This window comes from Thermothielavioides terrestris, chromosome 3 (genome assembly GCF_000226115.1).
Source record: "Thermothielavioides terrestris NRRL 8126 chromosome 3, complete sequence".
Lineage (NCBI taxonomy): Eukaryota > Fungi > Ascomycota > Sordariomycetes > Sordariales > Chaetomiaceae > Thermothielavioides > Thermothielavioides terrestris.
The window spans coordinates 3,123,710-3,138,838 of record NC_016459.1 but is presented as its reverse complement, the minus strand read 5'-3'; the positions used below and the strand labels follow the sequence as shown (position 1 = coordinate 3,138,838).

Here is a 15,129-nt window from a genome sequence, read left to right as displayed (position 1 = left end):
TGGGCACCAACCAGACATTTATTAGCCTTTACGGATGGTGAGACTTCGGATGGGCCCTGCCAAGTGAGCTCCTAGGCATGAGGATGCTTGGTTATGCCCCGAAGCAAAGACATCGAGCTGTAATACACAAGTCTGTCTATCCCGGTGGCATTGCACTCGCAGCCTGAGGGTAGTTATGCGCTCCAATGGCATGGTCGGCTGAACCAATGTGACTGTGACCACCTCAAGTTGAATCCACCTTTGTCACATTGATTGTCCTGGGGACCCCGGGCCGCTCACCCAGCAGCGATCAGTGGGCTTAGAACCCAGTTCATGGATACCATGTTTCCAGAGCATGCCCAGGGGCAAAGAAGCGGCACGGAGTTCAGCTCCACGAACGCGGAGACCAAGGTTACGGTAACGTTGGAATGTCGTCTGCCAACGATGTGTGAGGATGGTGGCTTTACTCTTCAGGAAGGATCTGTAAAACCATTACTCTATCGACGTAGAACGAGACGAATTTACCTAGGCTATCAAGACTCACGGTCGTCAAGTCGTAACTACAAGGATACGCTCGGCAAGGTTGTCATAACTGAAAAAGAGTCAACCAAGTGACAAACCTGACCTTGGAGCCATTAGTTGACCCAAGGCTTCGTACAGCGCCGTCTGATGGATAGCCCGCTTGACGAAAGCAGCATACACAAAGCGTAAATCCCGTACAATGTTCACTTAGTCTCAGCTCCGCCGCGCACTCTCAAAGGGGTTCGTTCCTTGCCTTGCTGACCGTGCTCTGTTGGTACATCGACTACATGCTGTATAGCCAGATCGGCGAAGCCCCTGCAGTCAACTGGGCTGCGACTACATTGATGTCTAGACTCATTTCCACTCCAACCCGCTGCATCGTAACCCAACTGACTGCATTATAACTCAAGGCCAATCAAATAGCGCTCGTGGACGTCCAGTCAGAACGCTGTCTAACAAACCCTCCATAACCACCGGTGTCCACGCCTTCGCGGCGAATCCCATGGCACCAAACTAACCAAACGCCGGACAAGTGATGACCCAAGTGCCCGCTATGTCTCGTGATGATCATGCTCCCTCAGAAACTCAGCCGGCACCTCGTTCTCGCTGCCCACCCTGCTCAGCGTAGGACTGTTGAATCCGGCACTACCATCATCAGCCGCAACGAGCAGATCCGGCGGCACCTCGTTATCGCTCTCGGGTTCTCGTACTTCCTCTCTGTCCAAGTCGACCAAGTTGCCGCTCCTCCCGGGGCCAGCTTCAGCCGCTGGACGGCCGTCCAGGTTCTGTCTTGAGCCCCGCAGGCTGACCGATCTCCCCAGGTGCGGTGTCGAGTCGCCCTCCTCGTCATCGTCGTGATCTTCGCCGCCGGCATCAAACCCAGCCGCGCGGAGGGCGTCTCGAAGCATGCCTTCGGCCTGCCGAAAAGCTTCCAGCTCGGCGCCGATGGCACAGATGAGCAGGTTCCAGCCCCTGTCCTCCGCGATGCGTAACCGCTCCTCCAGTCCCGCCATGACGCCCCGCATCTTGTCGAGCTGCGCGTACATCGCTTGCTCGGGAGACGGCGGTTGCGGTGACATGAGCTCTCCTTCCCGGCCCTTGCCTTTCTTGTCCGGAGCCTCCCCGGCACCCCTCATCTCCCTCCTCAGCCCAGCCTCGAACTCCGAGACCAGCTTCACGGCCTCCTTCCACATGTCCACGCCTTCCTCGAGCGCCGCCCTCTCCTTGTCCACCTCCCGTCTCCTCCTCTCCAGCAGCGCCACTTCCGCCTCCCACCACTCCCTCGCCATCTCGGCGGTCCGCCGCTCCGGCCTCAGCCGCAGGAACTCCATCCCGCCAGGCGACTCCTCCTGGGCATCACCGGAGCGCGGGAAGAACTCCACATCAAGGGGCTGCACGCCAGGGCGAGCCAGCAACCCAGCAATCCGTCCCTCCACCTCCCGCAGCGCGCCGCGATACCCACTCAGCCCGGCCTCCCTCCGGCTCCGGACCTCCTCGATCCTCCCGTCCAGCCACTTCCGCCGGCGCTTCAGCGCGCCCAGCCGGCCCTCCAGCATCTCAATCTCCCCCACCACGTCGCGCCGCTCCCCTTCCAACCTGCGCAGTTCCCGCCCCAGCACATCCCCGCGGCCCTCAGCCTCCTCCTCGTCGTCGTCGCCGACATCATGATCATCATGTTCACGATCATCACCATCGCCGCGCTCAGAAGCCTGCAGCGCGCTCAGCCCGGCCGCGATGCCCTCGCGCCGCGCCGTCAGCCGCCGCAGCGTCGCCAGCGCCTGCTTGCGCGCGCCCAGCGCCGCCGTCAGCTGCGCGTCCTCCTCGGCCTTGAGGTCGGCGAGCTGCGCGATGGTGCGGGCCAGCCCGGCGCGCGCGGCGCGCAGGCCGGGCGGTTTGGAGCGCGGCTGGCGGACGGGGAGCACGGTGCCGGCCGAGGTTGTTCGTACGGTGGTGGTGGTCGTAGTAGTCGTGGTGGTGGTGGTTGAAGGGGAGTAGGCGTCGGTGAAGCTGACGTGTCGGGGGGAGGTGGAGGAGCCGGATTTGGGATAGGGGCGGGGGTGTAAGAGGTTGGTCGGGGTGCTATCTCCTGCGTCGCTTGCGTTGGACGGAGCACTAGATGGCGAAGGGTGGTGGTGGGGGTCGAGGTTGGCGGCGAGGCCGGCGGATTGGGCGTCGAGCAGGTATTGGAGTTCCTTATGCAGCGCGCGCTCGCGGCGTTGGAAGTTGGCCCAGGTGACGTCTGGTTTGTAGTTGTATTCGGGGTCTCGGGTGCGAATCGGCGAGGAAGAGTCGCGGTCGAAGAGCACGCTGGAGATGTTGTGCGCGAATGAGGAAGCCGCATTGCGTCGAGGAGGGGAGAGTGAGGCGCCCCGGTCCTCCTCGTCTCGGTAAATCATCTGGGAGGTCGCGATCGGCGGCGGCGGCCCTGCGAACAGCACGCGCTGACTGGCTCTGGACTTGGAGGCCGAACCAGGGCTGCTGCCACCGTCGCTGTACCCACGAGAGGGCGAGGAGCTCAGGCGACCGGAGTTTGGGCCGTTACCGGCGTTCATGGTCTGTGAGAGGAGCCCATCGTCGGGCCGGGGCGAAAGCTCGGACAGGTCGTATTCGCTGGGCTTCTTGCGTATCGGGGGACTCGTTCGGTTGTGGAGCGGGAGGATGGGGCCGTCGGCGCGGGAGAGTCCCAGGCGCGAGTGGAACGCGGATTTGGACATGGAGATGCGGTTTGGGTGTGTTCAATGCTGGAGAGACTGCGCATCACTGGTTTGCGAACGCATCCATGGATGGCCGAGAGCACTGCCCTCTTCGTATGCATGAAGAGCTGGAGCGCAGCACCGAAGAGGGTTCTTTAATGATGCTGATGCATAACCACCATCGCACTTCCAACACATTGAGTCTGAGTCAGGACGTGGGTAAAACAAACCATGCCTCGCGATGTTGTTGAGCGAGAGAGGACAGATGCCCGGAAAAGGTACAGAACCAGGTGCTAGGCCACGAGCACATGCGCACATGTGCATGTGCTCTGCCACTGACTGGGGGGAGGTGGGTACAGTGACGTGATTGGACCACCCTTGAACAACAGGGGTGTGTGCTGCCTGACCCACCAAGCTCAGTGAATGGACGAACGTTCCATCTCACCGCAGGCAGCAGAGGGTCCATCTATCTCACAATCAGGGTCATATGTGGCTACAATCGAGGTAAGCACAAAACGTGCGTCAAGCAGTCACCCTCGTCCCTTCAGCATTTCAAATGCCAAACTATGCAAGGTACAATACAGCGTGTGGCAGCTTTGGTGTAGCGTGCCAGCGAGGAGGACTCACGTTTGGATGCCGAACCCTCATACGAATGAGATGGCCGCTGTGTAAGATGTTGTCAGCGATGAGGCGCAGACATCGGAAACACAGCACGGGGAAGCCATGGAATATCATCGGTCGCGGGTGCTGGCAGTCAAGGAGATCTATTGCGAGGCCCACGTCTAAGGCCCTGTCCCGTAAACTAGCCTCCAGGTTGCAAAACGTCAAATACCAGTCCCAACGAAGCGGATCAAGACAGCTGGCCAATGCCAAGGTGGTTGACATCGGCCTTGACAATGCGCATGGTGTTCGTGTTGCCCATGCCGCCCTGAAATCGCCCGAGTTAGCAAGAAGACAAAGGTATAACACGCCAGAGGCCCCAACGCTCGGATCATGTTAAACTTACCTTCCAGCCCTGGACAACGACCACGGTCTCGCCCTCGTTAAGGATACCAAGATCGATGGCGTGCTTAAGGCCCCACTTGATGCGGCGGTCGACATCTTCCTGCCAGTTGACCTTGCTAAAGTCGGGCTTGGCCTCGGGGAAGAGGAACGGATAAACGCCCCGATACAAGTGAGCGTACCTCGACGCAGAGGGGTTGCGGGTGATCATGATGATCGGGCACACGGGCCGGTACTTGGAGATGAGGCGGGCAGACTCGCCCGAAGTCGACAGCACGAAGATGCCAGCCGCGTTGAGGTCGAGCGAAGCGCGGACGGCAGCCATGGCGCACGACTCAACGATCGACACGGGCCGCTTGGCCAGGCTGCAGAGCTCCTCGAAGTGGCTGACATAGGGGATCGAGTTCTCGGCCTTCAGACAGGCCTCGCTCATCTCGCGGACCGCCTCATATGGGTAATTGCCCTTGGCGGTTTCGCCGGAAAGCTATTGCGCACAGGGTCAGTCCAAGCGAAGGCCCGCACTGGAGCTAGGGGTGTCTTACCATCACGCAGTCCGCGCCGTCCGTAACGGCGTTGCCTACGTCGCTGATCTCGGCTCTGGTCGGCCTGGGGTTCTTGATCATCGACTCGAGCATCTGCGTCGCGCAGATGACGGGCTTGCCGGCAATGTTGCACATGGCAATGATCTTCTTCTGAGCCGCAAACACCTCGGCCGCGGGAATCTCGATGCCCAGGTCGCCACGGGCAACCATCACACCATCAGTCTCGGCGAGAATCTCGGCGAAGTTGTTGAGACCCTGGCGGTTTTCGATCTTGGCAATGATCTGGATGTGGCGGCCCTCTTCGCCAAGGACAGCGCGGATGTCCCTGATATCCTGGGCTCTCCGGATGAAAGCTTTGTCACGCTGTCAGCAGGACACACCGGAGCAGGGCCACGCCGGCCGAAAGAGCGAGACCGGGCACTCACAGGCGAAGATCATGTCGACATTGTTCTTCACGCCAAACCGGAGGTCGTTCTTGTCCTTCTCTGAGAGCGCCGGAAGGTCGACGTCCGTGTTGGGGAGGTTGACGCCCTTGCGGGACGAGATGAACCCGTTGTTCCGCGCCCGGACCTTGATGGTCTTCTCATCGACGATCTCAAGCACCTCGAAGGCAAGCACACCGTCATCAACGTAGATGATGCGCCCAGGCTCAATCACCTTGGTGATGTTCTTGTAGTCGACATACCTTGCATCACGGGTTAGCGCTGGGCTCGGCGGTTGTGGAAAGCAGAGTCGGCCACTCACATGTTCTGGGTATCGCAGCAGGTCGCGTACTGCTCGTCGGTCGTGAAGTTCATGATGGTGCCGGCCGAGATGGGAATATCCACATCGCCCTTGGTGTTACCCGTCCGAATCTCCGGCCCCTTGGTGTCTAGGGCGATAGCGATCTGCCGGCCCTTCTGAACCTTCTCGGCCTGGCGAGCATTGTCGATGACGGACTCTGTAAGAGTCAATCGTGAGCGATCGAGGCACTCATGATGCAAAGGAATGTCAATCCAGCGCGACCACGCCGTGCTAATGAAGTCACGACCTCCGGCGCGGACCCAGCGCAGCAACCATCCTTAGGACGGTCATCAACATGGAGACATGGAGGACGTACGGTGGTATTCGTAGCTGCCGTGGGAAAAGTTCATGCGCACCACGTTCAGGCCAGCTTCGCGGAGCTTGTTAATCGCCTCGACGGAGTTGGTCTTGGGGCCGATGGTGCAGATGATGGACGTCCGCCGGAGGTTGCGCTCCGGCTGGTACGCTGTATCCAGCTGGGCCAGCCATTCGATCTTGCCGCCGAGCTGCAGATGGTCGAGAGCAGTCGCCATGGTGACGGATTAACGACCGGTAAGGTGTTGGAATGTGATTGAAGGAGAATCGCGCGGGGGGTGCGATTCGAGAGGACGGGGCGCTTTTAAACCTGAGAGGACGCGATGGTCAACAACCTCCGACTCCGGAGAAGATGGCGCTTGCGGAAGTGAGACGGTGAGGTTTTGTTTGCAACGTTGGAGCGGGACACCTCTGCACCCGGGGGCCAGATAAGCTGAGCACCGAATCTCATCCAGCGCAGCCGAACGTGCTCGAGGCGTGCAGGTGAGTGGTTATCATTCCCCCTGAGGCGGCATGCCCGAATGTGAAACAACGCCCGGGTACAGAGAGAACGGGCAACAGACATGATGGCGGCGGTGCGGGAAGCAAGGGAGTTACTCACCTCTGGCAATTAGAAAGAGAGTCGGTCACCTAGAGGGAAACAAGAAGAGAATGCAGTGAATGCTGAGTCGGTGAGAAACGGAGGGACATGTGCCTGCGCGAAAAAAAAGTTGGCCGTCAACAATCCCAAGCTACACCTCCGAGTTTGGAGGGGAGCTCCCAAAGTTTCCCAACATCCCACTCGGCGGGGTGCCCCACTGCCCCTCCCCGATGTTGCCAGGTGCAAACGGGAGCATGGTGTTAGAGGTACTTCCGACGCAGCCTTTCCGAACAGCCTCGCGCCCCAGCCTAGAGCCCACACTGCTCCGGGTTGTCTGCTTTCTCATTGTGGCTGCTTGAGGCTCTCAGAGAGTCCCATACTGTCGTTCCCACACCCACAAACAATTCGGCTTGTGGGCATCGATGCTCTGCGAGCAAAGTACAAAGCCACAGACTTTGCCGCGTCTGGCACTTGCCGCCACTTGGATGTTCGATCCAATCGGGCAATTGTTGTGAACCAATCGTTGCTCCGTTTGGCGCCATGTGGGTCGGGCCCTGGGCTGCCCGTCGCTGCGCGTCCCGTGATTCTCCACGTGATGGGGCGGTCAAAGCTTCGAACCCCGAGGCTCTGGCTGGGGTCTTGTGATCGGTTGCCAGTCCCGCGACAGCGCACCCGCCCAGACCCGCATCAAACCACCAACAACCATCCGCAACAATCGGCAGCCCGCGTCGCAAGCTGCTGAAAGGCGCGATTTCTGGACCTCGCATTATCGTATCGGTTCCCCCGTCTCTCGATTTCGGCATCGAATACCGCGGATAATCTGCAAAGATGGTGGTGCGTGCTGCTCCTCCCTGAGCGCTTTCTTTGTCCGGCGTCGTCTTACAGCGCTCTGGTGGCTTCGGAGTCTAAGATCGCTCCCAGCTCCTCGACTTGCTGACTTTGGGGTTATGGTCAAAGCTCGGACGGCTGACCCATTATGCCTTCGATGCCGTCCTCTGTAAGTGTTCCTCTCCTCCACAACGCTTTTCTGGTACGAGTCTGCGCTGACGGCTGTCCATCACAGTCTCGGCGTTCCTGGCAGGAATGAAGCGTTCGACCGGCCTCACGTGAGTGCTCTTTTTCCCGACCGTCGGCACCAGCTCTTGCGACTGCTGCTGCACGGATGACGAAGCCGAACCGCAAAGCTGACAGTTGTCTCCCCCCCTTTTCTGGGGATCCATCAAGGCTCAGTTTCAAGACGGACAAAGTTGCCGGAGATAACAAAGAGGTGTCAAAATGGGTCGACAAGTACCTCGGCGTCGGCGAATGGGTGATGGATCAGTCCGTCGCCATTGCTGGCTCCAGCGGGTGGTTTGAGCGGACCCGGTAGAGATGGCATCTTTTGGAACCGATGGATGGTGTGCAGACAGAGGTACCAGCGTTGATCTGGTATCCGCGTAACGACTTCCCTCACCGAGATGAGGTGGATCGGTCAATCGTGCTCAGAGAGGGCTAGGTGCGTCTCGGGGATTTCTTAGTTCGGGTGGTCGGTCTCATGGGCGGCGTTCTGGATCGAAGTGGTGGGCGTATCTCTCCGCTGAATTTTGATGTGTATACGGATATGCCCCTCTTAGTTGTTTATGTGGTTTTATCCCGCAATCGGGTTCCATTGTCCTTCCCATCGTGCGTTCTGCAACACCCCGCGTTTTTCCGACTGCCCGCTGATTCGGGATCACGTTAGCCGAGGCGGCTGTCAGGGGGCCCCCATCCAAATCCAAACCGTGGAGCGAACTTCACACAAGCAACAGCTCGCAGGCTGCGCAAAATGCGCGGCATTCGCCCACTTCCTCGATGCATGGCTTCTCACACCACCTATCGCTTGCTTTGCGGGCTTCGTGCTGCAGGTACGCTGACGATTTGGTTCTGCATATGCACGCTGGACGCAAGGAGAACATTATCAGAACAGAACCGCTCAACGCTCCGAGCTCCAGTCCCACAGCAACCTCACTTCTTGTGTGGCCCCCGGACCCAGTAACGTGCGAGGATAAGAAAACTGGAGAGAAGAAGTGCACCTGCCACGCAAGCTGCCAACGTGAGGTTACCCTTCTTTACCCCCAAGTCAGCATACAGCTTCTCTCCAAAGAGAGGGAAGGCCCCGGCGAAGATGCACTTCAGGATGTCACTAGCTGAGCGCGCCGCGCTCGCAGCCGCTCCAAGGGTTTCAAGAGCCTATCCGTCTTAGTCTCTCATCGCGAGAGTTCTGGAGCTAGGAACTGACCTTGCTCGTCCACCCGCTTAAGAGCATGAGCGCACCTGCGCTGTCCAAGTGTCAGTCCCCGCCACGCGGCGCCATGCAAGTGCCAGTCGACAAGATAAACTCACACCATGATATGGGCTGTCATTGGCAATATCAAAAGCTTCTCATGTCCGTCGACCTGGGCATAGAGGAGAAAGCCTAAAACGGCCAGACAGGCCCCGACGGGCAAGGGCCAAGTCCGGGGGCCTCCTCCGTTTCCTTCCCGTGGCGTGGCAATGTATCCCATCCAGCCCACTAAGCAGCCAGCACTGAAGCCCACGTAAATCAATGCAATTCGATCGGGGGGCTCCGAGAGCAAGGCAGCAAAAACGTAGCCGATGGTGGTCAGCACCACGAGCAGGAAGCCGTACGCCAAGGCCCCCACAGCCATGTATATGAAACTCCTCAGGGTCAGGATCATGGCTGCGAAAGGGCGGACAATGCTCCTCCTAAAGCGAGCCCCCGGGGTAAGGCCGCGATCCAGTGCGGAGCGGATGTGAGGGTTCCCCGACTCTCGCCGACGGCGCTCAGCCTCCCACTGCAGCAAAAGGGGGCCATAGGTCTCTTGCACTAGGAACGTCACCGCAAGAGCCATCACGGTGGCGGCGACGCCGCTGATTAGGCACACCATGTGCCAGTCCAGCGCATCAGCCAGGTGCCCGCCGATCACAGGCCCGATGGCAAAGCCAAGGATCCCGCAGAAGCTGTATACGATGGAAGGCTCCGCCTGCGTCAGGTCGTTAAGTATGCGGGGTCCGATCGCCAGCGCGCAGCTTCCGAACGTGCCGGCGATGCACCGGAAGACAATAAGAGACGTCAGGGACCAGGCGAGCCAGCAGCCGACTGTGCACAGGGAGAAGCCGATGGCGCCCACGATGTAGACGGCGCGGCGGCCCAGGACCTCGCTCAGTGGTTCCATCAACACCGGACCTGCGGTCTGGCCGAGGACGAATCCTGACACGACCAACCCGGCGAGAACGTGCCTGTTGTCTGCTCCGAAGTCGCTCATGATTCGCATTTGGCTCGGCGCGATCATCCCGATGTTGAAGCGGACCAGCGCGGTCATGGTGGTGACGAGGAAGAGGTGAATATTCTTGCGGCTTCGCGGCCAGTTGTGCGGGTTCTTGGGGTCGTCAGGTTGCCATTCGACGATGCTGCCATTATCCCCGCGGCCTCCAGGTAATCCATCGGCGCCGTGCTGCGGTGCAGCCGGTAGGAATAGCTCGATCGGTCTTCCGGTGTCCGGGTCTAGGTGCCGCATCACGGTACCCTCGCTTCCAGTGTCATCGCCTGGGTCGTTGCTCGCCGTCGAGCGCTCCATTGTCGGGAGCGGGTTCAACCGCTGATGCGCGGTCGATATTTAGGGCTTGAAAGGTGGTCAGTGTCCTGGATGCCCCTGGCCGGGAGTGGCTACTAGGTGGGCGGCGGAGATCAGTTCAAGTGCGAAGGCGTGTGCCATGGACGGAGCCTACCGGTATCCAGATCCGACAGCGGGTGCAATGATGTATGTAATGGCATAGTTAGAATGCTGACAGAGGGTTGCTACTGCAGGACGGAGAGTGGCAGCAGAGGTGTCAGTTGGAAAGGTAAGGATTTCAGATTAAACTTTCCATGTTGCCCAGCAGGAGCCCAAGGCCGCACCTGCCATGGGCATCGTCGACTTCGCACTGCGCCTCAGTGGATTTCAGAGCGGTCTCAGGGCGCAACTTCCCTCAGGCCTACAAGTCCCAACCCACTGAGCTGCAGGCCGCAATCTGCCCAGGCGAAATGCGATCTGTTCACCTCCAGAACTCGTCAACTCCCGAATGTGATGCCATAGCGTTGGCAGGCCGAGAAGTAGCAGCCGCAGACCATCTTACAACAATAAAAGAGCCTCAAAACCGGACACTGGATATCTATAGCTTGCTTCCTCACCTTCTGAGCGTCACACTCGCGAAGCCGAAGGCCATAGTCCAATCTTCTTTTCATCAAGAGCTCCAGAAATCAATCAGAACTCCCCTTTTCAAACTCTGTACCGGAGGACGGATAAGCAATATCTCGATACCCTGCTGCACTCCGAGACTTGAAGCATCCTTCCTTGATTGGATTTGGAAACTCCCGTCGCCCAGAGCATGTGCCCCATAGACTGTCAAACGTACCAGATTTTCGATCCAGCAACAACGTGGACAGGAAGAAGGATGTACTATGCCACCGGCCTTCTTCTAACTTCACATGAGTTGTGTCGAATCACGGAAATCTCGGTTCCCGTGGTCCGCGGATCACGTACGAGCCGTCTAGTGTTCAAGTTCCAATGTAGCCATTGTGAAGGTGTTGCGATCCTCAAGAAGGACACAGGTCTCTGCCGTGGAGACACGCAGGCAAGGTGGGATAGAAGTATGCCGCCGCCCACGACAAAAGGGCGGATCAAGAAACTGATAACGAAGCGCCAGCTCACGGCCTTGCCTTGAGGCCCGAAGTATCCACGTAGGTATCTTTCGCCGGGCATGATGGGTGAACTGCAACATGGATCCCAGATCTCTGCAACAGCGTAGTCTGGATCGCCCTACCGGAGTCCGCCGACGGGTCTGGTTCTCGGGATGATCTGAAGCCAAGAAGAACGATCTACGAGGCTCCCAGAGTTCACTTGTTGATGACTTGGAGATGGAAACAAGAACATTTTTGCCGGGAACTTGTTCAACATTCTGTGATCGAAGCAATGCGAGGTTCGAGACACGCCTATAACTGACTTGCCTGCATCATTGAGTTGAATGGTGCTGTGGAATGGAAGACAATTAAATGACCAACTAACGAAGCAGCAGCCTGGGCGCCGCACAATGCGCATTTTACTCGAGAGGTGTTAATCCCATCCCCGAAAGGGAGAAGAATCCGGTGGATCGAATATCGAATGATATTAATTGGAAAATGCAGACAGAACCATGGCATTTGCTCCGAACAAGCTTCCTCCGAACAAGCGTTTGTAACGGCCACTGCGCGTGGGGGACGGTGCGATGCTATGAGAGAAAACGACCGCAAGGCGGAAGTGTCCGCACAAGCGAGGCAAGCCTGGATGTCGAAGCCAAGCCTTTTTAGCACGATGTCTCAAAAATGTCTCACGCCCCCGGACGCGGTGTTTGATCGCGTCCGATCCGATCAAACGCGGGACTCGGAGTGGCTGCAGGGGCTGGGATCCGCGACACGCAGCCCGAAGCGAGCAACATCCGAACCGAGTCTTGTCGTGGGGCGCCCGCGTAGAGAAGCGAAAGGTACTGCGGTGCGTGAAGAAAGGGTTGGAGCTTTCTCTCAATCAAAGAGGGTAATCAGCGAAGCTACGGCAAGACACTGACTGCTGAGCGGAAGGTTGCAAGGTGCTCAATGAAGTCCAGCTGTCGAACAGCAGCGGACTGGGAAGCAGCGAGGGGGTTGATAACTCAATTGAAGCAGATTGGTGGATCTGAGGAGAGAGTGCACGGGCCACATCTCCTTCATCAGCTCTGGCACGATTGCGCGATTGGCCACCAATCCTCCTGCAAAAGCAACCTCGCTTCGAACTCAACAATTACAACTTCACAGAAAGCTGACCCAGTTCTCAGGCTGGCAACAGTGCACATGTAGTGTACTACGTGGACGGAATACAGACCCTCTCATGCCCCCTCCCTGGTTCAGATGAGATCATCATCGTTTCGCGGATCAATCTCGACAGGGCAGGCGCCGCAGGGGCCAAAGCCAAGACCAGCATGATGCGACGATGCGCCCCTGGATCTGGTCGTTAATCGGTTGTTGCTGGGTTAGGTTCTGTGGTTCGGATCCGGAGATCGCGACTGGACACAGTACCTGGGGCTGCGGCCCAGAAATGGGGCCCGCGGTTAGCGGGAATGGATGTCTCCATATTCCAGACCGTCGTGTCACCCCCGGACAAGCGACTACCACCGCAGTACGGAGGACGTAGGCCGATGACAGCTCCCCAGCCCCAGTCCATCCCCTTGAAACCGCGGTGACGGTGGTCCAACTGAGCTTCGGCGCTACGAGCTGCAGTGGTGCCACAATTACCCTTCCCTGGCAAGCGCCCGGAAGCACCGACGTCCGGTGTGCTGCGAGGGTGACGGTGTTGTCGACGATGACAGCTGACGGCGAAGCACCGGCCTGGCTGGCCATAGCTTCTCGGGACTCAGTTCGTCTGAAGTCATCCCTGGTCGGCCCGGCGATCCGCAGCCCTTCATGCTGGCCAGGTTCCTGAGCAATCGCCCTGGCCTCAGATCGCTAAGGGGCCCCTGTTCCGTCTTGACGTCAGATGGTCCTCGCATCCGGGGCTGCGGCGCGAGTCGGGGAGGCTCAAGGAGATTCAAGGATGTTAACGTTTGGCAGGAGACAAGCAATGGGCGCTTCAGTCCTCCCATGTACATGACCCTCGTCCTGCAGCATAAGCGATGCTCCTACCATGACGGCCCCTCTCATTCCAGACCGCGTCGCCTTTCGCCTGGGTCATGCTCCACCGTTGAATCCCAGCTACCACAATACGCGCCGGCATGATCTCCATTACGGGGGATGTGGGGATGCGCAATGGGCGTACACTGGTGTAGTCTGTCCCTGGTTCGCGTCGTCTGGTGTTTTGTGCATCATGCCCCACAGCGCGGCGAGATGAGAATTTGCATATAACTCCAGCATCAGTCCATCTGGTGCTCACTCTCCCTTCCGGCTCCTCATCCAGCAAGTTGTTCGCTTTCATTCTTTTCTCTACTACAGTCATTTCAGTTCTGGGAACTTTCGTTTCGTTCTTGACGCTCTTTCAGCTCAATATCGTTCTCTATCACCGCCAGGCCGGTCTTCGATTCTTACTTCCAACGTTCAACTTGACCTGATATCACAGCACCCTGCTCTTTGTCACCATGTATCCGAAGTTCGCCGCCGTCGCCGCCCTGCTGGCTGTTGCCGAGGCCCGCTTTGGCCAGGAGGGAAAGGTCGAGTCCATCATCTCCGCATTGAGCAACTTTGGTCAGCCCGGCCAGGCTGCCACTCTGGCTGGTGCCACCCCTGGTGTCTTGCTCGCGGGCGCCAATGCCTGCGCCAAGGTTGGTGTGCCCGACCATCCGTGTCCTGGGATCTCGTGCTAATTCGCTTTAGCTCCAACTCGCCGACCAGATCGTCGCAACCCTCGGCAACGACCCGCAGGTCATCTCGGCTGCCGCCCAGCTCGTCGCCGCCGAGAAGAACTTCAACCCTTTTGTCGTGTCCATCCCCAGTCTCTGCTCGGATGCTAGTCTCCCCGCTACTCCTGAGCTCTGGGGCATTGTCCCTCTTGTCGACCCGGCTGTCGTCGGCTCGGATGTTGAGAACGCCAACTCGGCTAAGTCACTGACGAATCCGTTCAATGCGGACGGACTCAGCGTCGCCGACGTCGCCAAGGCCAATGGCTTCTCTAATTTCACCACCCAGGCTGCTGACGGCACCACGGGAAGCAACAACAACAGCAGCAGCAACAACAGCAGCAGCAACAACAGCAGCAACAACAACAGCAGCAGCAGCAGCGCCACTAGCGCGGCTGCCGCCTCCTCCGCCGCCTCCGCCACCGCCAACTGCGGCGGCGTGCGGACCCTGACCACGGTTGTCGTTGCCGCCCCGACCGCGACTCAGGCCGCCAGCAACAACAACAACAACACCAGCAGCAGCAGCAGCGGTAGCAACAATGCCACCGCCGGCGTCCAGCAGTCGACGATCGCGGGCCTCGACTTCGGGCTGTGCGTGCCGACCATGAAGTTCGTGGGCGGCCTGGGCGGGCGGCCGGCGACCGAGTTCACGTTCCAGGCGATCGACCCCAAGATCGCGGCGATCCAGCAGGAGGCGCTTAACCCCAACATCATCACCAACCGCATCTGCGACGAGCTGACCAACCAGTGCGAGGCCAACCAGGCCGCCAAGGACGCCTGCGCCCAGGCCAAGGCCCAGATCCAGGCGCTCGGCACGCGCGACGCCACCACGGCCGAGACGTGGAACTCGCTGTTGGGCTTTGCTGGGGTCGATGTCTCGCAGAACTGAGGTCGGTTGTGTAAGGGGGGGGGGGGGGGGGGTGAAGGGGTGGAAATGGGGGATGGGGGTCCCCGGGTTGCTTAGTTAGGGGAGGTGGTGGGGAAGGAGAAGGTGATGATTTCTGGTTCTTGGAGTTTTCAGGGCAATGGAGTTATTGTTGGGTTTTTCAGGGAGGCTCTGATATGTATCGTGAAAGCGTTTCTGGAACAACAGGCCCAGAGCGAACGAAATTTTACTGGTTCGCGAGGCACGCGATACCCTGCAGTTGACTATGGACTCCAAGCCGCCGCCGTTCGCGGCATTGCTGTCAAAACACCTTCAGCTTCCGGGTGTTCACAGATGAGCAAATGACGAGCGTACTGTACTTGTCGGTGCCATGGCAGACTACCATCCGTCCCATTTGCTGAAGACGAACTTGCCGTGGCAGATGCCAAGCCC

General features: G+C 58.9%; 5 protein-coding genes across 5 annotated transcripts; 2 read left to right on the top strand and 3 right to left on the bottom strand.

The window, feature by feature from the left end:
• Positions 1–922: 922 nt before the first annotated feature.
• Positions 923–3,215, bottom strand: THITE_76426 (uncharacterized protein; the record flags this gene model as incomplete). The annotated part of the gene is made up of 2 exons (XM_003654436.1): positions 923–2,508; positions 2,608–3,215. 2 exons carry the CDS (start codon positions 3,213–3,215, stop codon positions 1,053–1,055), a joined length of 2,064 nt encoding a protein of 687 aa, XP_003654484.1. The 3' UTR covers positions 923–1,052.
• Positions 3,216–3,852: 637 nt separating this feature from the next.
• Positions 3,853–6,556, bottom strand: THITE_2117561 (uncharacterized protein). Its single transcript, XM_003654435.1, has 7 exons — positions 6,438–6,556; positions 5,838–6,137; positions 5,483–5,678; positions 5,164–5,423; positions 4,739–5,091; positions 4,201–4,680; positions 3,853–4,122 (listed from the first exon to the last, which is right to left on the bottom strand). The coding sequence occupies exons 2-7, from the start codon at positions 6,052–6,054 to the stop codon at positions 4,045–4,047; spliced, it is 1,584 nt and encodes a 527-aa protein (XP_003654483.1). The 5' UTR covers positions 6,055–6,137; positions 6,438–6,556; the 3' UTR covers positions 3,853–4,044.
• A 465-nt stretch (positions 6,557–7,021) lies between these two features.
• THITE_2117554 (uncharacterized protein) lies at positions 7,022–8,131 on the top strand. The gene is made up of 4 exons (XM_003654434.1): positions 7,022–7,250; positions 7,338–7,413; positions 7,480–7,522; positions 7,647–8,131. Exons 1-4 carry the CDS (start codon positions 7,245–7,247, stop codon positions 7,783–7,785), a joined length of 264 nt encoding a protein of 87 aa, XP_003654482.1. The 5' UTR covers positions 7,022–7,244; the 3' UTR covers positions 7,786–8,131.
• Positions 8,132–8,941: 810 nt separating this feature from the next.
• Positions 8,942–9,853, bottom strand: THITE_2029354 (uncharacterized protein; the record flags this gene model as incomplete). Its single annotated transcript, XM_003654433.1, has 1 exon — positions 8,942–9,853. A coding segment is annotated over one exon (912 nt), but the record flags the coding sequence as incomplete, so codon positions are not given.
• Positions 9,854–13,553: 3,700 nt separating this feature from the next.
• On the top strand, positions 13,554–14,700 carry THITE_2145367 (uncharacterized protein; the record flags this gene model as incomplete). The annotated part of the gene is made up of 2 exons (XM_003654432.1): positions 13,554–13,736; positions 13,789–14,700. 2 exons carry the CDS (start codon positions 13,554–13,556, stop codon positions 14,698–14,700), a joined length of 1,095 nt encoding a protein of 364 aa, XP_003654480.1.
• Positions 14,701–15,129: the final 429 nt, after the last annotated feature.

Coding starts and splice junctions, on each gene's coding strand:
- THITE_2117554 (XM_003654434.1), top strand. Junction 7,414..7,479: donor TGCCTTCGATGCCGTCCTCT/GTAAGTGTTCCT, acceptor TGTCCATCACAG/TCTCGGCGTTCCTGGCAGGA. Junction 7,523..7,646: donor AAGCGTTCGACCGGCCTCAC/GTGAGTGCTCTT, acceptor ATCAAGGCTCAG/TTTCAAGACGGACAAAGTTG.
- THITE_2117561 (XM_003654435.1), bottom strand. CDS start 6,054: ATGGCGACTGCTCTCGACCATCTGCAGCTCGGCGGCAAGATCGAATGG. Junction 5,679..5,837: donor CGGCAGCTACGAATACCACC/GTACGTCCTCCA, acceptor TGACTCTTACAG/AGTCCGTCATCGACAATGCT. Junction 5,092..5,163: donor TGTCGACATGATCTTCGCCT/GTGAGTGCCCGG, acceptor AGCGTGACAAAG/CTTTCATCCGGAGAGCCCAG.